The sequence below is a fragment of the Kogia breviceps genome, chromosome 10, assembly GCF_026419965.1.
Source record: "Kogia breviceps isolate mKogBre1 chromosome 10, mKogBre1 haplotype 1, whole genome shotgun sequence".
Taxonomy (NCBI): Eukaryota; Metazoa; Chordata; class Mammalia; order Artiodactyla; family Physeteridae; genus Kogia; species Kogia breviceps.
The window spans coordinates 85,936,456-85,959,108 of NC_081319.1; the positions used below are offsets into that span (position 1 = coordinate 85,936,456).

Consider the following 22,653-nt stretch of genomic DNA (forward strand, 5'->3'; position numbering starts at 1 on the left):
AGATATTGGGAGCCAGATTCTTCATGTCAGAAAAGGAGTTACAAACATGAAAAAGAGAAAGGCCAAAATGAATCCTGTGGTATTGGATTGGAACTGAAGGTATCAGTGTGAACTCAAGTCCCAATATCTACAGTTACTTATAGAAATAAATATAGATGTAGGCATGTAGGTATATATGTATATATACTGTATTTGATAAATAACACTGCAATGTTTTGATATAAATGGAAAAAAATAAAATTTGGTTGACAAATAACAAATTACTTCCAGTTGTTTAAAGACTTAAAAGTCAAAAAGCAGAACTTTCACACTTTTAGAAAAAAATTAGAAGCATTTTTTAATGCTCTTGAATAAAGCAAGATTTCTTTTAAAATACACAAACTGCACAAAATGTGAAGGAAAAATTTTGTAAATTTAACATCATTAAAATTCAAAACTACATCAAAAGATACCAGAAACAAGTAGAAACTACAAACAGAAGACTGACAGAAGATATTTGCAAGCCATATGATCAACAAGGATCAATATACAGACTATACAGAGAGCACTAACAAACAAGAAAAAAGCCAACAATCAAACAGAATAATTGACAAGAACTATACACAAGCAATTCATAGATGTGGAATCTGGAATGACCAACAAACATAAGCAAATATCCTTAACCTCATTATTTACTAAGAGAAGACAAATTTTAAGCCATTTCATACCCAAACCTCACCTCAGCAAAATTTTGCAGAGCTTCAATAATATTTGCCAGTAAGAATGTGAAAACTTTTGAACTCTTGTACACAGCTGATGGGTGTGTAAGCTGGTATGCTCATCTTAAAAAGCAATGTCAGGGACTTCCCTGGTGGTCCAGTGGTTAAGACTCTGTGCTCCCAATGCCAGGGGCATGGGTTAGATTCCTGATCAGGAAACTAAGATCCCACATGGCACGGCCAAAAAAAAAAAAAGCAATGTCAGTATATACTGTATAGTAAAGTTGAAAATGATATACACATGGACTTAACAGCTTTAAATTATTTAACCTGTAGGAGTCTTGTACATGAACAATAATGTTAATTGAGTCACTTTTCTGAGCCAGACACTGTTTTAGATATTCAGGATACAACAGTAACAAAAAAAGACAAAGATTTCTGCCCTCATGAGCCACTCTGCAGAAGTGAGAGTTTCAGGTAGTCAAATGGACAAGTATAAATTTTTGTTTTTTTAACACGTTTTTTCTGGTTACATACATTTAAAAAAAAATTGATTGAATGCTAAATTTGTAATTACTCCTTAGTTTATAAGGGCAGAGAGACCAGAATCACATGGTAAATAAAAGCGCCTCCTGAATTGATTCTCTTTAAACTGTAATTTTTAAAAAAATCTTTACTCTGTTTTTGATGTTTGATCACTGACAGCTTTCAACCTCTATCTTCCCCTTCCCTTCTGCCCCACATCTGGGCAAGTTTATAAGAAATCCCAGTGCCTCCTCACTTGGCACCTGAAGGAAGTACAAGCTATGCAAGCCCTTATCTATTTGTGCAATGAGAACTATTTCCTAGACCCATCCCCCAACCAAAATAAAAACCAGGGCCACTAGCTCTCACTCTCCTTATGCTACTCAAGCCAGTTCTGGACCAGCTTGGGTGCTACCCTGCTATCCCCAGAGAGTTCCATGATGAGAGTAATAAATTTTTCATACATTCTTGTGTGTGTGCATGGCATCATCCCTAGTAACTGGGAAGGGGGGTCCATACCACCTCTGTAGGATCATCACATTCACAGTTCAAAGATATGTAACACAGAATGTGAAAGGGCCGTATAATCCCCCATCCACCCTAGTTACCATGTTGACAGTTTGTTGCATATTTGCCCTGCACAGTCAAATCCTGACACATCCATAACCATTCTGTACCATTCTGGATAAGTTCCTATGACCATCTTCAGTCCTTTTACCGAATGATGTCCACTGTCTGAACTTTTCCTTCCTTTCTTCATCCCACGTACATGTTCTCTGTCTTTCTGGCCACTGTTTCTTCTTTTGGCCCCTGGCACCACAGATTCATCATTCTCATGCCCTTCTCATATTATTCCCTCTTCATATACTTTTCAGATATACACAAACTTCCTACTCTTGCATTTCATTTGGAAGATTTTCTCCCTTACAACAGATCCCTTCTTTTCACTGGATTATTGTTTCAGATGGAAAGGTCAGGACTGATAAAAGGATAGCAGTTCCAAAGAAAATATAGAGTTATACGGGAAGGTATGTAGAACACTTGAATGGGAGCATTCACCAGGATCCTAAGTGTGAAAAAAACCACAGACATGAGATTAGATCAGAACATCAGCAGACAAATCCAGACCTAAGCAAAGAAACAGAAGGGAAAAACTCAGGAGATTTAATATGGTAGTTTTTAAAGCATCTTATGGATGATGACCCAATGCTCTGATGTCCTGTGCTCAGAATACCGATGACTTTTTGTAACGCTGAAGATGTGATGGGAAAGCACTAAGGGAATTTCAGGTGACTAAGCTTAAATGAGGAAATCTGAGAATACCAGTATGAAGCATGACACTGTAAACAGATTGGAATCTGGAGTCAAAAGCCCAGGGTTTAACTAAGAAGACCCGATGTGAGATGTTAACATTAGAGGAAGCTGGGTGAACGGTATATAAGCACTCTATCTATCTTTGCAACTTTGTTATAAGTCTAAAATTATTCCATAATTTAAAGTTACTAAAAATAAAAGTCCAGGGTTTAAGCCTTGGTGCTGAGGCTTGGGTTTTGTGAATCTTCAATTCCTCATCTATAAAACAGGATAATGATAATGCTCATTTCCCTGTGTGGTTGTTGTGAGGACCAACTGTGGTTAAGTAAGTGGAAGCACTCTGAAAAACAGTGACGCACCCAGCCAGTGCTGGTCACTATCTCAGGGGAGCATCGTGCAGGTGTCAGAGGGAAGCAGTAGGCACAAAAGGTGTTTACTATGCAGGTACTAGTCACGGGGAACACCAAAGACCCATTTACTGTAAAACATTAGCAGAGCTCTATGGGATCTTTAGGGATTAAACACAGATACAGATCTTCCTGGCATGTTGGCTATAGCAATGCCATTTATTACATTATCAGAAAACTTCAGCAGCCATCTCAAAGAGAATAAATAAGAGACGTGGGGGTAGTAAGAAACAGGAAGGCACAAAGGAACCAAAGGGAAAGTAGCAGCTTCAAAAACCCAAACCTATCTCTTTAAATGTCCCCAGACCAAAATACACTTAGTGGAGACAGGAAGAAAGGTGTTTTCTAGTCTCTACCTACCCCGCACGACTTGGCCAGTGATCTGGAAAACTTGCACACAGCTTGGATTAGACCAGCTCTGCCACCACGTGGATCTTCTGATGGCGGATGAGGTTGCAGTGGCGATTAAAGCTTTTCCCACACTTGTTGCAATGGTGAGGTCGTTCCCCTGTGTGGCTTCTCTGATGCTCGATGAGAAATGAACGCCGACTGTAGCTCTTGTTGCACTGGCTGCACTGATAGGGCTTTTCTCCCTTGTGGATTCTCTGATGCTGGATGAGACCGGCACTCTGACTGAAGGCCTTCCCACACTCCTTACAGTGGTACCGTTTCTGAATATTGTGGATTCCTCGGTGATTAAAAAGACCCGAACTCCGACTGAAGGTTTTCCCACACTCATTACATTCGTAGGGTCTTTCTCCAGTGTGAACTCTTTGATGTCGAACGAGACCTGAGCTCTGAGCAAAGCTCTTCCCACATTCTTTACATCTGTGTGGTCCGGCTCCTAAGGGGCTTCCCCAGCGCCTCTCTACCCCACCCTTGCGGTCACCAACTTCTCTGTGTCGCGGATCCTGCTGTGATATCTCCCAGGTCTGCCCGTAAGACATTTTCCCATGTGGTTCCACTCTCTTAGGACAGTCTTTCCTTAGCACCAACTCTCTGTCCTCAGTCTTGGTCATTCCATCTGAAACAAAAAAGACCAGGTAAATGTCACTTGTTCCCTGAGCCTAGTGACAGGAGGGTCACTATGTGCACAGAAATGCAAGGTGCTTCAATCCTGATGTCACTCTACGTCATAGAGTAAGGAGGAGGTTAGAAGCAGAAGGGCCAGTGTGTTAACACCTTCCTCTAGGTAATGAGGGAGGTTTGCCCTCTTTGGCGAAATGCAGCTCGGTCCACCCCAACGTGGATGGGGCCTGGAGAGAATATTTTTTAAACTTCTTCATGGGAAGAGAAGGGTCAGGATCAGAGTGGCTTCTTTGGAGTCTTCCCTGAGAACCCCCTCCCCTCTGTGAGGTAGGGAGCCTCCAAGTGACCCTTTCCAAGGAAACCGACCTCATGTATACATTCATTCATTCAGTCGTTTATGGAACAAGCGCTGAGCTTCTCCTATTCTAGGTGCTTCAGGAAGTACTTTATGTTTCTAATCCATAACCATCCCGGGTGCATCCCCAGCACAAAGCCTTTGCTCTAGTGCCTCTCTCTTTCTGGAAAGCTCGAACCTCAGATAATAGCAAGCCTCACTCTCTCACTTCCTTCAAGTTTTTGCTCAATTCTCACATTAATTCTTCTGTTTAAAACTACAATCTGTGTGCCCCATCCATAGCAGTCATAATCCCCCTTAGGCAGTTCTATTTGTGCTTCATTCCATAATACCACCTCCTAACACATCATCTCCTTATTTATATGCTTATTGTCTCCCCCTTGCTACAATCTCATCTCCACAGAAACAGGATCTTTCTGGCTTATTCCCTGAGAAGCAAGCTTGGCACATAGTGGCTGATCAATAAATATTTGCTGAATGAATAAAAGAGAAAGGACTGAAATCAGTGCTACTACTATGGCCTCAATTGACTGGCTCAGGGACCAGCACTGAGGCAAAGGCTGCCTGTAGGACTGGTTCATGTTGGACAGTGTCCAGCCAACCCAATTAGACCCTCTCTGCTTGGAGGAGTTGAAGGTGAGAATGGAGACAAACAGACCCAAACTGTCTAAACGCTAGAGAGCAGCTACTGTGGAATTCTTAGGGTTCCCCAGGTGTGATTCCCACCTTGCAACCCAGAAAAGCCCAAGGAAAATTGCCCCAACCCCCTCCTTTAACCAACATCTGGCTTTTTCTCCCACATCTAACTGCATTGTCCCTCACACACCTGGACAGGTACCTTTTAGGACTCCTCTGGGGTGAGACCATGGTTCTTCTCCTCCTTTTAGCTGGGAGATGACAACAGGTTTGCAAAACAGAAATGTGCCTGCAGAGAATAAATGGGCCACAAGTGAGGTCAGTACTGCTGCCCAAACTTCACATTTATATCTGAAATGCACAAAGGAACTGGATAGAATATAAAAACAGAGACATTTCTCACCTTTTAATAATTATCATTTATACAGCCTTCCATGACTTACAAAGCACTTTCACATACATTATCAAACTAATTCACCACAAACCCCCCTGATGCTATTATCCCACTTCTTTAAAGAACTAGGAAAAAAAAAAGAACTAGGAAAAAAATAAAAAGGAAGACAGACATATAGCTAGACAGACTCTATATTTAGAAAAAAGTCTGGAAAATATACAGCAATTTGACAAGAGTAGTTACTCCTGGGGAGCTGGACTTAGAGGAGAACTTTTACTTTTTACTATGTAAACTTATTTGGATTTTTGGATTTTTATTACCATTATTAATTTTTATTACTATTATTTGGATTTTTTTACTATCACTATGAATTCTAAACGAAATTCAAACTCGGTGATATAAAGTAACTTTAAATGTTGCTTGGCTAAAAAACCAAACAGCTGGAACTTCGATTTGGTCCTTTTAATCCCAAACACTATGTTGCTTTACAAAATAAGCTTGTCCTAAATGTATAACACACACCTGCATTGATAGTCCTATAGGGAGAATTCTCTGATCTGTAGATGCCCTCTGGATACTCTCCTGTAGCCACTGTAGATGCTTAATAAATATTTGTTGAATGAATGAATGACTAGATGGATGGATGGGGGAATAGACTTACTCAGATGTACCCTGGAAGATGGGTTCTCAGCAGGGTTCTAGGTGCAGTTTGGAAAGTAGAAGGAGAAAATAGATGGAAAATGAAAAATCCAAGTTCATGGGGAGAGGAGGAAGAAAGTAGCAAAGGAACTGACTGGAAAGATGCTCATAAAGGGGGAAAATGAAACCAGAAAGAATTTTAATAAGATGAAGTCATGGGAGTCAGAGGAAGATCTGCAGTGTGCACAGAATTTACTCATCAAATAGAATTTTAATTTAAATCAAGAGATGTGTTCCAAAATCCATGATAACTGTATGATTGGTAGGATAAATGAAATAAATAGAAGCAGGAGGCAGAGCGGCAAGAAAAGCTGTGACTTTGTTACATGTGGAGGTAATGTGAAAATGAAAACAGGAAACCTCTGCTGTAGATGGATTACCAGAAGGGTAACAAAAAGTCAGAAAGAGGCTGTGATGTTATGTGTGGGTAATTAGACAGAATTTGGAGCCAACTGCTGCAGGGAGAGCTAGAATGGGAAGGCAGTTGACTCAGCCCCAAGTGCCCACCACTATACCCACTGGTGCCCAGTACTGACACCACTAAGGAGATTGCATACAAGGAAATGGCAAAGTCTATTCCACTGGATTTTCTCATCCAGTCTGCCAACTACTAAGCATAGCTCATATCTTCTGACTGCAAATGTAAACCCAAACTGACAAGGGTGGCACTGGTAATTTCTGATAAGAACAGTTACTATATATTAAGCATAATGCGTGCCAAGTGTTTTTCACAAATTGTTTGTATTCAATGCTCACAAGCTTCTGAGGTACATTTTAGTTATACACTGAACTGTGTCATCCCCACCTCAAATTCATATGTTGAAGCCCTGTTTTTGTTTATTTATTTATTTAATTTTGGCTGCATTGGGTGTTCGATGCTATGCCCAGGTTTCTCTAGTTGCGGTGAGCGGGGGTTACTCTTCGTTGTGGTGCGTGGGCTTCTCATTGCGGTGGCTTCTCTTGTTGCGGAGCACAGGCTCTAGGCACGTGGGCTCAGCAGTTGTGGCTCGTGGGCTCTAGAGCGCAGGCTCGGTAGTTGTGGCACATGGGCTTAGTTGCTCCGCGGCATGTGGGATCTTCCCAGACCAGGGCTCAGAACCCGTTTCTCCTGCATTGGCAGGCAGATTCTTAACCACTACACCACCAGGGAAGCCCAGTTTTTGGAGATAAGGTCTTTAGGGAGATAATTAAGGTAATTAAAGGTGGGGCCATAATCCAATAGGACTGATGTCCTTCGAAGAGGAAGAACTACCAGAGTGCTCTCTGACTCTCTCTCTGTCTCTCTCTCCCTCTCTCCACAGCCACATGCAGAGAGGAATGCCCATGTGAGGACACAGCAAGAAGGCTGCTCTCTACAATCCAGGAAGACAGGTCTCACCAGAAACCAACTCTGATGGCACTCTGATCTTCAATTTCTAGCCTCCAGAACTATGAAAAAAAACTTCTGTTGTTTAAGCCACCCAGTCTGTGATATTCTGTTACAGCAGCCTGAGCAGACTAAGACAATACTATTATTAACCCCATTTTGCAGATGAAGAAACCTTGATCAATCGGTTAAGTAACCTGCCCAGGTACAAGCAGCTTCCAAGAGGCAAAGCCATGATATGAACCTGTCTGTGAAACCTTGAAGCCCATTCTCTAAAATTGTGCTCCACAGTGATTCCTAAAAGTCTTCCTAATGTACCATGTGCCAGAAGACAAGAGAGCTTCTAGGATGGTACCCAGGGGAAGACTGCATGCAGGGGATCGGGACAAAGACAAGCACACTAGGCACTCAGAAGTACTGAACATTGCTGGTAAAGCGTCTTCTGACCCCCTAATTTCCCAGCTCTGGTTTTTTATTGGTTTGTACTTGACTCGGTGAGATATGTTCAACCCCAGATAAATCCTGTCCCTCACCTGTCTTTCCAATACAGTGGGGCTCCTGAGCAGGGTCACATGTGAGCTGGGGCTCCTTAGGCTGGGACTGAAGGCCCAGTGACATCTGCTCTCCTAGAGACACTGTCTCTTTAGAGAGGACTTCTCCTCGGTGTCTGTAGGCTACCATCTAGAAATAAAGAGACAAGATTTGACTTCTGAAGAAATTAATTGTCTAGAGAAACATGTCCCAGAGAGAAGCAGAAAGCTGGGTCTTATTTAATCAGCAAAGTCAAGAGGATACAAAGCAGAGGACACAAGGGTCCTTGGTGACCTATATATACTCTTTCCCTGGTGAATCTCCCTTCCTACCTCGTGTTGTGGTTCATCGAGCTCTCTCTCCAGATCCTCCAGCAAAATCACTGCCTCTTCCCCACTCTCTGGACAGCGCTCCTGCACCCAGCCCTGCACCTCCTTGGGCAGGATACACAGGAACTGCTCCAGTACCAGCAGGTCCATAATCTGCTCCTTTGTGCTCACATGCGGCCTCAACCACTGGTAGCAAAGATCCCGGAGTCGGGTGAGAGCCTCCCTTGGTCCAGGGGTCTCTTGGTAGCAGAGCTGTCGAAAGCGCCTTCGGAAGATCTCCCTTGCCAGTGGATTATTGCGTTTCAGTCCGGATTCCTGCATTTGGAGGTGACTTTCTGCCTCTGCTTTCACAGTAAGTTCTTCCCAAACATCACGAGCTTGAACATCCAGGGATATAACCTCCTTGGAGTCTGTATTCATTTTGACCTTGAACAGCCTAAAAGGCACCCTCTAGCTGGAGCTATGTTTTAGAAACACCTTTGGAAGTTCCCTCCTAAGCAGTGAAAATCATTGTTTAGGTAGAAAAATGGCAATAGTTAATGATAAAAAACTGATAATATAAGCAACTGTCATACACCTAAAGCTCTTCACTGAAAGTACAGTGACTTGGTAACCAAAAATGAGAATAGTGGAAAATATAAGGTCATAATGTACAAAAAGCATAGGTTTTCAAGTTACCCAGACCTAGGTTTTATTCCAGTTCTAACTTACTAATTGTTCGACCTTGTGCCAATTTCTTATCTTGTTTCAATCTCAGTTTTTTAATGTGAAAAAGAAATAGCAATAATACCATATGGAGTTCACGGAGGAATTAAGGGCCATACAGATCACTCAGAATGGTTAAAAAGTTCAGACTCACTGTATAAAAATCAAATTAGAGAAAGAATAAATGAAAATATTGCTCTTGCCTTTAAAAATATTTTTTTAATTTATTTATTTTGCTGCGCCGGGTCTTATTTGCAGCACGGGGGACCATTTAGTTGGGGGGGGGGGCGGGATCTAGTTCCCTGACCAGGGATAGAATCCGGGCCCCTTGCATTGGGAGCACGGAGTCTTACCCACTGGACCACCAGGAAAGTCCCTGTTGTTCTTGTCTTTGACTAAATGAACTAACTTTTATTGAAATCTTTACTTGAGTTTTTAAAAATAATCTTCAAAACAACCATTAAGGTTGGTTTCATTTTTACTAAATTTACAGAAAGGAAAGCTTAGGTCGACTGCAAGTCCTGTGAGCTTTCCACACTGCTCTGCTGCTTCCTAAGAGTAACAGCCAACACTGCACAACAGTCTACAACATGCTTTCAGATACAAGACCATATTTAATCCTCACAATTACCCTCTGAGGTTTGATTACAATCACTATTTCACTAGATTAGAAATGGGGGCCAGGGGAAGTTAAGTAAGTTTCTTAAGGTCAAATTCTTTGTGCGGACAGTCCTAAGAATCCACAGAAGCCCAAGAGAAAAGTGTGCTCATATCCAGGCAGTGCCTGAGACCCAGGAGGACTGAGTGTCTCCAAAATGTCAGGAGTGCGGACCAGAAGCTGAATTCCAGCTTGACAGGCCCTGTGGCAGACAGCTAGGGAATCGGAATCCGGGGCTTAGGGGTGGGAGGAGAAGAGCAGGGAGCCCTGATTATGTACCTTTAACTTCTAGGCTCCCCAGGGATTTGTATGCACTCCAAGGTTTGAGAATCAATGAACTAAGGGAAAAGGAACCGTAAAATGTCACATTCTGCACTTGACAAGCAGTCCATTCAACGCCCCTTCATCTGCTTTTAGAACCAAAGAGTGAGAGTGTATAGACACTGGCTCTCCACGAGGAAGGCTGCAAAAAGTCTTTACAAATTTGTCCTTAACTTCCTTGTCCCCGAAGATATTTCCCCAGACTCCAGGCGTTTCCTGCCCTGAGTCCTAATCCTGCTGCCGTTATTCACCGCGGTGACCCTCCCCGAGACCTCCCCCGCGTAACGTCCCCCCAGCCCGGGTGACGGATCTGCTCCAGGATCGCGGGGCACGACCACTGCCCCCACCCCCCACTCCGCCTCCCCGGGGACGAGGCTCACTTTCCACACCCCTTTCTCACCACACCCACCCAACCCCGGTTCCTCACCAGACCTGGAAAAGGTGAGGAGGTTGGGGGCTCCCGCCCCGACGCTGGGAGGAGCGCGCCGGGAACAATGGCCCTTCGGGGAAGACGCCAGCCCACTGCGGGGCCCACCGCGCACGGGCACTTCCGGCCGGTCTAGGATTCAGCGTCTCGTTTCCTACCTCCTGCGCGTGCCTCACCTGGAACCAGCCGCCAATTTCCTGGGCGTCCGGTTCGATTTCAACGGTGAATCACATAATCAGAATTCGTTACGTGTGTGGACCCCAGATAGGTTTTAAACTGAAAACACAGATGAAGCACAAACCGTTAATTATTGAAAATGCTTATTTTTAACACATTAAAAAAATTAATACATTACCTATGACTTTTTAAAAGGCTCAGACAATGCCAAAATTAATAAAGTAAAAGGTGAAATCCCATCCTGTCCCTCCTAAGCCTCACTTCCCTGAGATAACCGCTGTCACCGTTAGCTTGGAATTTGCATGTATAATTCTCATCTCTGTCTCTGTCTCTCGCTCACACACGTTAGATAGATAGATGGATAGACAGGCATTGAGCTATTTTACATTTAGCTTTTCCCCCATCACTTATTTTAAAGTTTTCACGTCATGTATCCCAGACATCTTTATTAGGCAGGTCTAATTCATTTAGTGGCTGCATAATAATAGTACATCAAGTACATGCCTGGCAATTTATTTGACCAGGCCCCTACATATTGATAGAGGTCTTCTTTCCTTCCTACCTTTCTTCCCTCCTTCCTTCCTTTTTTTGTTTGTTTGTTTTATTTGTTTGTTTGTTTGCTACAAAGTTGTCTGGATTCTTAGTAGTAATATAAAATCAGTCCAAAACCTATTAAATTACCTTTATTAGTACCAAAGAGCATAATTTTAAGTACTGTTTGTCATTCATTAATTTTATTATGCCAAACAGAATGGCGGTATTTCATAGATTAAACTATGTTTTGCTTTGTTTTAATGGAACCTCGTTGTTTATTTATTTTATCACAGTAATAAAAAAGCATCTTGCATGTTAATGGACGTTCCATGATGCATTTTAACTCCAAAACTGTAGCTGTGTAAGTTTCTTTAGTTGTTTTAGGCAACCTAGCCATCTGAGGTCATTAAATAAACTCAAGCTTCATCTTTTACTTCAGCTTCTTCCAAATATCCAATAACTGTGTATTAAGAGTACCAGCATGAAGAAAACTTGCCCCCAATCCTGATCACTTTCTGCAGCATACCTCACTTGCAAAGCCCTCAGTACAACTTTCCTAAAAACTATAAAATGGGAGTAAATGCTCAAATTCTCTTGGGCTTTAAATGTGTTATTCTTTTCCATTTTTGATGCCTATCTGTGACAAGTAAACACAGTTTTCATGCTCTCAAATATCTCACTAACAGTTAATTAGGCTCTTTAACTGGTTTATGTGTGCTTGTTAAGTAGGTCAACTATAGGACTCAGGCCGGTTAGACTCTAGGGTCAAGTGGACAGCACATTGGACTTCCTTGTGGTCCAGAGAAAGACTGGCTCCCAATTGTCTGTTTGGAGGAAGATTCCCCTATAGCAGTACCTTGATGAGTGCCTTGGTACAGAAGGGATTATATTTAACTTAGAATTGGGACTTTCTACTCAAAATATTTAAAATGCCATTAGCTCAGAGACAAGAAGAAATGCTGACTACATGGCTTACTAAAAAGATTGAGGGTCACCTGAATCTGGAAACAGGCATATCGGGATACTGACTCTACTGTGTGTTATGTTGTAAGCTCAAAAAAAGAAGAAGGAGGAGGAGAAGGAGGAGGAAATGTTTTGGAGGATTGGTAACACAGAGATTGAGGGAACTAGCTGGTATGTGGTTAGATTCAAGTGTAAAAATATTTGTGTCCCATACAAATCTTCACTAACCCACCATGTAAGGGGTTTCAGTAAGCAAGTGGGTAAGCTGATCTGCCCTATGGATGTCAGCAACTGTTTTTTCAGCTCAGTGTTTGATCAAGGAACTTTTGAACATGGTGACCATGACTACCATGATAAAGAATGTGCATAGTCTCAAAAAAAAAAAGGCTTCCTTTCACTAAAGCTAATCAAGACACCACCACTGTTGAGCCACAACCAGTCTGAAACCCTAGATATGGTGTAATATCTCAGTGGGAACAGCCAGTCACCTAATGGCAAGTTGATTATATTGGACTCTCTATGACAGAGAGAACAAAGTCTTACTTCAAAGCAATACACACTTGTGTTGGATTTGGGTTGGCTTTCTGTGCCTACCATGCTTTTGTCAGTACTGACTTGATGAAAGCTCTATGCACACCAGCCCCAAATTAGTTGGGCATTAAAATGAAATGATTTTTCCCTCAATCTCTATTATTAATTGGGTATTTGTGAATCCTTTCCTGTCCTTTAATGATGCCTTGACAGATCCCATTGTCTTCTGGTCACTTTTATGTATTAAAGGTCTCATCCAATTTGTTTCTAATTTAAAATTGTATTATCTATTGAATAAGTTATAGAGCCACAGATTCAAAATACAAAAAGTACAAAAGGGAATACATTGAAACATCTCCCTTTGACTTTTCTGTTGAGCTTGACAATGGTATTGCTGTTCTGTAGGAAAATGTCCTTATTTTTTAAGATTCTTTTTTTTTGGCTGCACTGTGTGGCATGCGGGGTCTTATTTCCCCAGCCAGGGATTCAACCTGCTCCCCCTGCATTGAGAGCACAGAGTCTTAACTATTGGACCACCAGGGAAGTCCCGGAAAATGTCCTTATTTTTTAGAGATGGGAACTGAAGTGTTCAAGGGTGGTATATCATGATGTCTATAATTTGATATCAAATACTTCAGCCAGAGAGTATGTGAGAGAGAGTGCAAATATGGCAAAATGAATGCTTATAAATGTAGGTGAGTATATGGTGTTCGTTACACATAAAACTTTGGGAGTAACTGTGTTTCAGAATTCAGATTTTTTAAGACTATATTAAAAAAATCCGAGTTCAGTTCACTTCGAGATTTGCCTCAGATGAGTTTTAGTGCCAAATTCATGGGGGAAAAAAGTTTTCAGAATTTTATAGATTTTGGAACTGTGATAAGGGATCCTGGATATGTACTAGTCTCCCTCTCTCCCTCCCCCTCAACATCTATTTAAACATTTTCAAATTTAAGAATTATTTAACAAAAATTTCCATCCTACTCCTACCCCCGTCACCTAATTTCATCCCCTAGAAACAGCCAAAACCTTTGATTTCTTCTGTAGGTTTTCAGAGATATTTCATACATATAGAAGCAAATCTTTATTTATAATTTATCTCCATTATTTTACACAAATAGTAGAATATTATGCATACAGCTCCCCATTTTGCTTGTTTAATTTAACAATATATCTTGGAGTTTTTCCCATAGCCATAGACATAGACTTACCTCTTTATTTTTGACAGTTGTATAATATTTCATCATGTAGATTTTTTTAGGCAGTCCTTTATGGATGAGCAATTAAGTTATTTCCAATTATTTTCTATTTATAAACCATACTAAATTAAATAGTTTCATACATACATCATCTTACCCACGTATGAGTATATCTCTAGGGTAAATTCCTAGATGTAGAATTTCTGAGTCAAAGAATATATGCACTTATGTATATAGATTACTAAATTGCCCTCAAAAGTATTAATAGTTATGAAAATTTGCAGCTCCCTAATAATATCTGAAAGTGATACCACCCCAATCTTCATCAAACTTTTTGATCTTTGCCAAAATAAGAAAAAAGGGTATATTATTGTAGTATTAATTAGCATTTTAAAAATATGAACAAAATTGAATAAATTAATATTCATGTACACTTTCTTTCTGTGAAGTTTTTGTTCATACCCTTTCCCTTTTTCCTTTTGTGATGGTCTTTATACTGATTTGCATGATAATTTTATATTAGGGAAATTAGTCTGTTGTGGTAGTTTGGAATTTTTCCACTCTAGTTTATGTTCATTTTAGTTACACAGAAATTTTAAATTTTTAAGTAAATTTACTAATCCTTTATGTTTCCTGTGATTTCAAGAAAGGCCTCCCTTGTGCCAAGACTATAAAGGAAAATTCTCATGTGGTTTCTTCTAGGAATTTTATGGTTTTATTTTTTTCCTTTTTAAATTTTTGAACCACCTAGAAACTATTCAGTTGTAAAATGTGAGGTGTGGATTACACTTAATTTTTTTTTAGATGTCTACCCAGATGTCCCAGTACGATTTACTGAATGATCTATCTTTTCTCCACTGACTTGAAATGCCATTTTTATCAAATTCTTAAATATTTGTGCCTACTCTTGGATTTTCTATCCTGTTCATACTATAATGTTTTATTCATTATAGCTTGTAATATGTTTTAAAACCCAAAAGGCCTGTGTCTTCTTTGTTACTCTTTTCTGAATTTTCCTGACTGCTAATGCTTGTTTACTTTTCACATAAACTTTAGAAGATGTTTATCCAGTCTGAAAACAAAATTCTATATTAATTTTTATTGGCATTATATTAAACACCTAGACTAACTTGTAGAGAAAATTGATATGCCTTCCTCTCCATATCTTGATTCAGTCAACAATATTTAAAGTTTTCTTACTATTGATCTTGTAATTTGCTCTTAAATTTATTTCTCAACAAAATGAAAAGACAACATACTGAATGAGAGAAAGCATTTGCAAATGATATGACTGATAATGGGTTAATACCCAAAATATATAAACAGCTCATAAACTCAATATCAACAAACAAACAAACAAACTGATTAAAAAATGAGCAGAAGACCAGAATAGACATTTTTCCAAAGAAGACATACAGATAGCCAACAGGCACATGAAAATATGCTCAACATCTCTAATCATCAGAGAAATGCAAATCAAAACCACAATGAAATATCACCTCACACCTGTCAGAATGGCTATCATCAAAAAGTCTGTAAATAACAAATGTTGGAGAGGATGTGGAGAAAGGGGAACCCTCACACACTGTTGGTGGGAATGTGCATTGGTGCAGCCACTATGAAAAACAGTATGGAGGTTCCTCAAAAAAATAAAACTAGAACTACCATATGATCTAGGAATTGCATTCCTGGGTATGTGTCCAAAGAAAATGAAAACAGTAATTCAAAAATATACATGCACACCAATGTTCATAGCAGTATTATTTATAATAGCCAGGATGTGAAAGCAATCTAAGTGTCAATCAACAGATGAATGGATAAAGAAGATGTGGTATATATACACAATGGAATATTATATATTTATATTTATAATATTATCACTTATATGTGGAATCTTAAAAAAAAATGAATAAACAAAACTGAAGAAAATTTATTTGTCAACATTTTATCTCTTTTGTTGCTATTGTAAATGGGGTTCTTTCATGTTGTGTGTTTGTGTGTGAAGGCAATTGATTTCTCTTATTTTTATAAATATATTTCAGTTTATTATCAAATCCTTGGATACCTTCATATAATTTTAACTCTTTCTTTCAAATTCATTTATTTCTCTTGTTAAATGCATTGTCTAGTTCCTCTAGGACAATATAAAATAATAGTAGTGAGAATGGACATTTTTCTAACATGTTGCTAGCTAGCTTCAAAGAGAAGGCATAAAATGTTTCCCCTGTAAAGCAGGATGATGTTGATGTTAGTTAGATATGTTTATCACGTTAAGTAAGGAACTATCTATTCTTTTTATTTAAAAAATTTAATATATCAAAATGTATGTTAACATAATAAAATGCCATCTCCACATCTATTAAATGCATATATGCTGTTTCTCCTTAGATATGCTAATATGGTGAATTGTGTTTAAAGCTCTGAAAATTTTAAACAACGTTCATGCTCATCTCCACTTTGCCATAGTAAATGATTTACTCTAACGTGCTGCTGGATTCTGCTCCTATTTTATTTAGGATTAAGCATAAATAAGAATAAGAATATGTGGTTTTCTTTTTGGTAATCAGTTTTGGTTTCAAGATCATTATTTGGATTGTTCTCCACACACACCCCGCCCCCGCCTTCCAAGACCGAAAATTCTCTTCTTTATCTATATTCTGGAACAGTTTTAAATGCATTGGAATTATCTGTTCTGTAACTAGTTTATTAAAATTCACCTGTGAAACTTATGTCTGATATTTTTTCGGGGGTAGTTTGTTGACAACTTTATGTCTTCAATTGTAACTGGTCTGCTCGGATTTTCTATTTCTTCTAAAGTTGTTTCGGTATATTATATTTTCTAGAAATACATATACTTTGCAACCAGGTTCTTAAAACTATTCTGCATAGCGTTGATTAGGGTAGTATCTTTTAGTTTTACCTGCATTTGCGGTTACGAACATTCCGGCCACCGCGGGCTGTGCCCAGAGACCGAGAGCGTTTCAGGAACTCACCCCAAAGAGAACAGCGAACCTCAGGATTGAAACTGGAGCGGGAGGGGGCACCGCATCGCCGCATAACACACCGTTTCGACCGGCGCGCTCTTCCAGCCAGAGTATTTGAGGACTCGCGGGAACTGGAGATGCAAGAGAATGAAGAAACGAAAAGAATTGGACTTGGAGCAAAAAAGCGGACTGAGAGAGCGGAAGGCGGAGGCCGGGGGATTCCGCCGGGCAGGGGAGCTCAGGAGTCGCCAGTTCCACCGCAGCCGAGGCCGCTAGTTCATTTCACTTAAACATCACCGTAAACACCGCCAGGTAACTGTCCTGCTGTGTAACGGTTAGCATTATGGGCTTTGAATCTGATGATCGGAGTTCATATCTCGATGCGACCTTTGGGTCTAGTTTTGCATTTGCCTCTTGGGTAAGTGACTTGAAGGAGCTCATTTCTCCCCTTTTTTGGAGTAACACTCCTTTCCGACGTAATGATACATTCATTCAGCTTCAAGGAGTGAGAGTTATATTTCAAAGCGAAGGAGTTCTCAAGCCATCAGGTAATGCCTCTTTCTGAGATTCGTAAGTGGGCTGAGCCCTGGAGAGGTCAGAAATGGGCATTTTCTCTTGGAAGTTTACAAACCCTCAGGAGCCGGTGGAAAGGGCGAGAGAGTGACATTTCCTGAGATGGAGACGCCCTCTGGCCTCTGAATCTTCGAGGAAGGGAACCCTCCCTGCCGCCCGCCCTGCCCTGAAGGCCGCTCACGGGCGCGCAGCCACCAACTAGGTTTGCCACATTTGTATGTAAAAAATGGTTCGTTCTTTATCTGAAATTCAAATTAACTGGGAGCTCTGTTTTACTCGGCAACTCTACCGCCGACCTCCAGCAGGGGGCGCTTTCTTCGCTGCTGGGCGTCCGCGGGAGGAGACCTCGCAATTCGCCTGGATAATTTACGCGAGTCGGCCTTCTGTTCTGCCTTCCTCACCACCCACCCCGACCCCACCCGTAGTCCGGAGAGGCCTCAAAACCCAGCATCAGGCAGAGAATGCGAGAGCGCAAGTTCCCTCTGCGGGCCGTTTTCCCGCGCCTCGTCTCATAGGCCCCTTGGATTGGGGTGAAAAGGAGGAAACCTCGGCCTCCTTCCTCTCCAAAGTCGCCTGAACAACCAAAGTCGAAGCAACCGGGGAGTAGCTCCTTGAAGCCGAGGCTCAGGAACCTGTCTAGATGAAAAGGAAGAAAACCTACTCCAACTGAAAAAGAAAACAGTGAAGCTGCTGTTATTGGGCTGGGAGGACAGATACAGGTAATGCCAACTGCAAAGTAAACAGGAAACAATGTTTTCCCCCAAGATCATGCAGCAGCTGTAAAATGCCACTACGGCCCCCTCTTTGAGTGATAACTGCCTTCTTACGACGCCCCAGACCCGGTCGGCTACGTCCACCTATTATTGGGATACCTAAAACAGCCCTCTCTTCATAACCATACCCAATTCGTAGCTAATCCGCGCTTCTTCTAATCCCGCCTCAGAAATAGCCACCAACCCAGACCCGCTCCCCTTAGAGGCTCTTCAGAGTCTTCTAAAGTAACTCAATTATTAATAAAAGAGGTTTCTCTCATTTCTCTTGTTGAGAGGTATTTCCCGGTTACCTTGGAGTATCCTGTCGCTGCATTAATTCATTACACTGATTTTGTCAGGTTTGTTTCTGGTCGTCTTTGGCTGGTGTCTTTACACTACATTAGCTTGCTCTGTGGGTCCTAGCTCTGTGGGCAGAGTAGGGGTTAGAACGATTAATCCTGGCAGAGCAGGGAAAAATCAAGATAGACACTCATGTTGATGTTGCAATGATGGGAGAAATGTGCATCCTGGGGAGAAAAGATATTACCAAGATGGACAGAAACTAGGTTAACCATGTTTTGAAATAAAACAAAACAAAACTAGAGTTTCAAACTTTAGCATAAATCAGGATTATCCTAAGAGCTTGTTCAAGCACAAATTGTTGGGCCCCAGCCCTGGAGTTTGTACTTCTAACAAGTTTCCAGGTGATGATAATGCTGTTGCTTGGGAGGACTGCACTTTAGAGAACGACTGAACTAGAGTAATCTCATCAGTTGCATATGATCTAATGCTTCGAATCCAGTGATCCAATTTCAGATCTCTAATTAGACATTTAAAATTTTCATTCTAATAAAACAATCAAATGAGTTCTACCTTAAAACCACACAGCGGCTCAATCTCACCAATATCCCAAATCCATTAAATCTTGAATCTTGAATCAGTCCAGTCTATAAACTGCCACTGATTATCCAGAAAGTCTGTAATAAACCAAAGTCACCAAGCTTATGAGAAATCAGGATTCCTATTTCCTTCCACTGTGAGTGCTTACGCTTGCATTTAGATGATCTGTGCCAATGCTAGTTGAAATAATAATCCCTCTTACAGGGCTGCAGAAGCAGGTGTGGTTTGGTCTCCTTTCTACTTATTTGGTTGGGGGTACAAATCAGTACAATCCCTATGGAGGAAATGTGGCAACATCTTACAAATGAATACACCCTAGAACACAGCTTATCTCCTTCTAGACATTTATATTACAGCTATAGACACACACATGCAAAATGTTGTATATATTCAGATATAGATATATTTACCTTTTTTTATAAGTAGCATTATACACATTGTCTTGCACTATGCTCTTTTTCATTTAACAATATATCTTGGTTACATGCACCCCTATGTTCAAAGCAGCACTATTCACAATAGCCAAGACATGGAAACAACCTAAATGTCCATCGACAGATGAGTAGATAAAGAAGATGTGGTACATATACACAATGAATATTGCTCAGCCATAAAAACGAATGAAATAATGCATTTGCAGCAACATGGATGGAACTAGAGATTATCATACTAAGTGAAGTAAGTCAGAAAGAGAAAGACAAATGCCATATGATATCATTTATATGTGGAATCTAAAACATGACACAAATGAACTTATCTATGAAACAGAAATGGGCTCACAGACATAGAGAACAGACTTGTGGTTGCCAAGGGGAGGGTTGGTTGGGGAGGGAAGGATTGGGAGTTTGGGGTTAAGAGATGCAAACTATTATATATAGAATGGATGACAACAAGGTCCTACTGTATAGCACAGGGAACTATATTCAAATCCCGTGATAAATCACAATGGAAAAGAACATATATATAAAAAGGATGTGTGTATATATATATATATATATATATATATATATATATATATATATATATAAAACTGAATCACTTTGCTGTACAGCAGAAATTAACACAATATTGTAAATCAACTATACTGCAATTAAAAATAATATATCTTGGAGAGCTTAATATTATACTTGCATTCTTTGTTTCTGGAATGACACATGAAGGCCAGTATTGGTGACAAAACTTTGGTGTATAGATTTTTATAGTTTTTGAATCATGTGAATGTAGCACTTACTCCAAAATGGCAATAAATAAATTACAAAATTAAGAAATACATTATTATTATTTTTTCCTCCCAAGGTCTAATATGGAAGTCACATGTAGAAACTACACATTACTAACATTTTTGGTGGGGCAGGGGTGTGCATCGCACGCGGTATGCGGGCTGGATCTTACTTCCCCGACCAGGGATCAAACCCTTGCCCCCTGAAAGGGAAGTGCAGTCTTAACCGCTGGACCACCAGGGGAGTCCTATATTTTTATTACCTTTTCTCAGGAAGAAATATTTAGCCCTAACTGAGAATGTTATATAGCGTGTACTTTTTAGTTTTGTCATATCTCTAAGAGATACATAGTCTTCCTTGTCAAAGACTGGGATCCTTAGACAATAATGGTTGCTTTTAAAGTTAAAAGATAATAGACAAAAATTGCATAGAGATACAATCAGCCCGATAATGCCTTAAATAACCCATAAGTTTGTGTACATTACTCCATAGACAATTTTATCAGCTCCTCTAAATTTATTAGGCAATGTTTTTCTATGGTCCTCAATTAATTCTTCAATTATTTCCTCAATGGGGAATCCCTGCTAAGCAAAACTTGTAATGGAATGAACATTTTGTGGGAGAATGAAACATGAATCAAGCATATCAGTTAACAAAGTTCACAGCCAGGAAAATGCTACTGAGGAAGTGGAGAACAGGGGGGATTAGAAGGAATTACTTAACTGAGCGATGAGTAAAGAAGGAATTACTTAACTGAGCGATGAGTAAAGAATTAACTCCACCAAAAAAGGAACAGGAAGATTTACTCTTCATCTGCACAGCAAACCGACGAGGATGGGATTCGAACCCACGCGTGCAGAGCACAATGGATTAGCAGTCCATCGCCTTAACCACTCGGCCACCTCGTCACCCATGAGTCTCCGTTCTTCAACTTCTTCCTGCAGTACTTCCAGACATTTTATAGCAATGCATCTAATCGTTCTTTTCCTGGATCAATCGTCACAACCACAGTGTGAGTCAGGTGTCAAAGTAAATTTCACAACCACCACAAAACTGATGCACAACATTTGCAGTGGTGAATTTACTTGGCAAATACCTGATAACAGGTGAAACCAGGCCTGACACACGTTGTTGAACACAAGCCAACCCTGGCTGGCCGACTCAGCTCTGCGTGCCGGGGAGACACACATCCGGACGTTCACAGGGTCCCTCCGCCGCTGCATTCCGCATTCGAGGGACTGATTTCCCCACCTCCTGATCAGATATCCCGGGATTCCCGTTTTCTGAGTGGTACAAGAATCCCGGCTCTGCGATTCCTTTCCATTTGCTTTTGTGATATGCCCTCCAGCCTGGAGACGCCCTCATTTGTCTTTTGTTATCCAGTTTAGGACTTGGCATTGATCAGTCTATGAAAAATCAGCAACGCATGAGAACGTGTTTTGGAACAAAGTAGACAAGAGAAAGAGCCCCAATGGGAAGATACTTGTATCATAGAGCGAGAGTGGCTTAGTTTGACTACTATTAACGCTGGGAAGGGCCGGTGGGGTGGGGTCCAAGTCCTGGTTGTGGCTCTTTCCTAAGCCCCACTAGGGAGGCCGGAGTGAGTAACCCCTAACGTCCCCTGCAGCTCTGACAACCTCTGTGATAAAATGACCATGAAGAATCCCGGTGGCCCAGGTTCGATCCCTGGTGGGGGAAATAAGATCCTACAAGCCGCACGGCGCGGCAAAAAAAACAAAAACAAAAAACCTCTTCCACTTGTGAGAGTTTGTGTACTTTTAAATATTTAGTGCAGAATTTTGGAGGTTGAATTGTTCTTTTCTACAAAAATGTTGTTGCCTTTTTCCTCTCTACGAAATCTCTTAGCTCTGTTCTCAGCTTTGTTGGGAGGGACTCTTCTCTCTCACCCCAGTTCACCGAATTTCAAAATATCTTCGATCAGCACGAAACCTTTAGAGGTATTTCATCCGCAATACTGAATGAAACAATATTTGTTCCTTTGAGTATTGTTACACTTTTAGTCATCCGCTACCACTCACACTTACCTTTCAGAGACTCAAAGGCAAGCTCACTTCACACCCGTGACTTCAGAACCGTTCCTAGGGGAAGCCTTGGGCGGGAGTGGGGGGTGGGGGTGGGGTGGATTTCTGCTGTTAACTAAGAGCTTCGGTGAAGTTTGACTTAGACCACTCTCGCTACAGCAAGACGGCAGGGAATGTATTAGTTTTGGTCTTAATACACCAGTGTCCGTGTAAACAAACGGTAACTATTGTTAACAGATTTAATACCAAATCTAAGCCTTAGAATTAAGGCTCCTAGAAAGGATATTTTCAATTAATTAAAACTTTTGGGTTAATAATCCTACTTTTTAAAAAACCATAAGGTTACGATAAGTATTAAATTAGTTAACATCAGTGAAATGCTTA

General features: G+C 40.7%; 1 protein-coding gene and 1 non-coding gene across 3 annotated transcripts; both read right to left on the minus strand.

Moving 5' to 3' along the window:
- Positions 1-315: 315 nt before the first annotated feature.
- ZSCAN9 (zinc finger and SCAN domain containing 9) lies at positions 316-10,526 on the minus strand. 2 transcript variants are annotated; one of them, XM_059075457.2, is made up of 6 exons: positions 10,400-10,526; positions 8,287-8,776; positions 7,957-8,104; positions 5,155-5,253; positions 3,305-3,968; positions 316-2,289 (listed from the first exon to the last, which is right to left on the minus strand). In XM_059075457.2, the coding sequence occupies exons 2-5, from the start codon at positions 8,701-8,703 to the stop codon at positions 3,352-3,354; spliced, it is 1,281 nt and encodes a 426-aa protein (XP_058931440.1). In that variant the 5' UTR covers positions 8,704-8,776; positions 10,400-10,526; the 3' UTR covers positions 316-2,289; positions 3,305-3,351. The 2 variants fall into 2 exon arrangements, with proteins under 2 accessions (XP_058931440.1, XP_058931441.1); XM_059075458.2 differs by having other exon boundaries at positions 317-2,289; positions 5,167-5,253; positions 10,400-10,492.
- A 10,527-nt stretch (positions 10,527-21,053) lies between these two features.
- TRNAS-GCU (transfer RNA serine (anticodon GCU)) lies at positions 21,054-21,135 on the minus strand. The gene has a single exon. It is a non-coding gene; the product is annotated as a tRNA-Ser (tRNA).
- Positions 21,136-22,653: the final 1,518 nt, after the last annotated feature.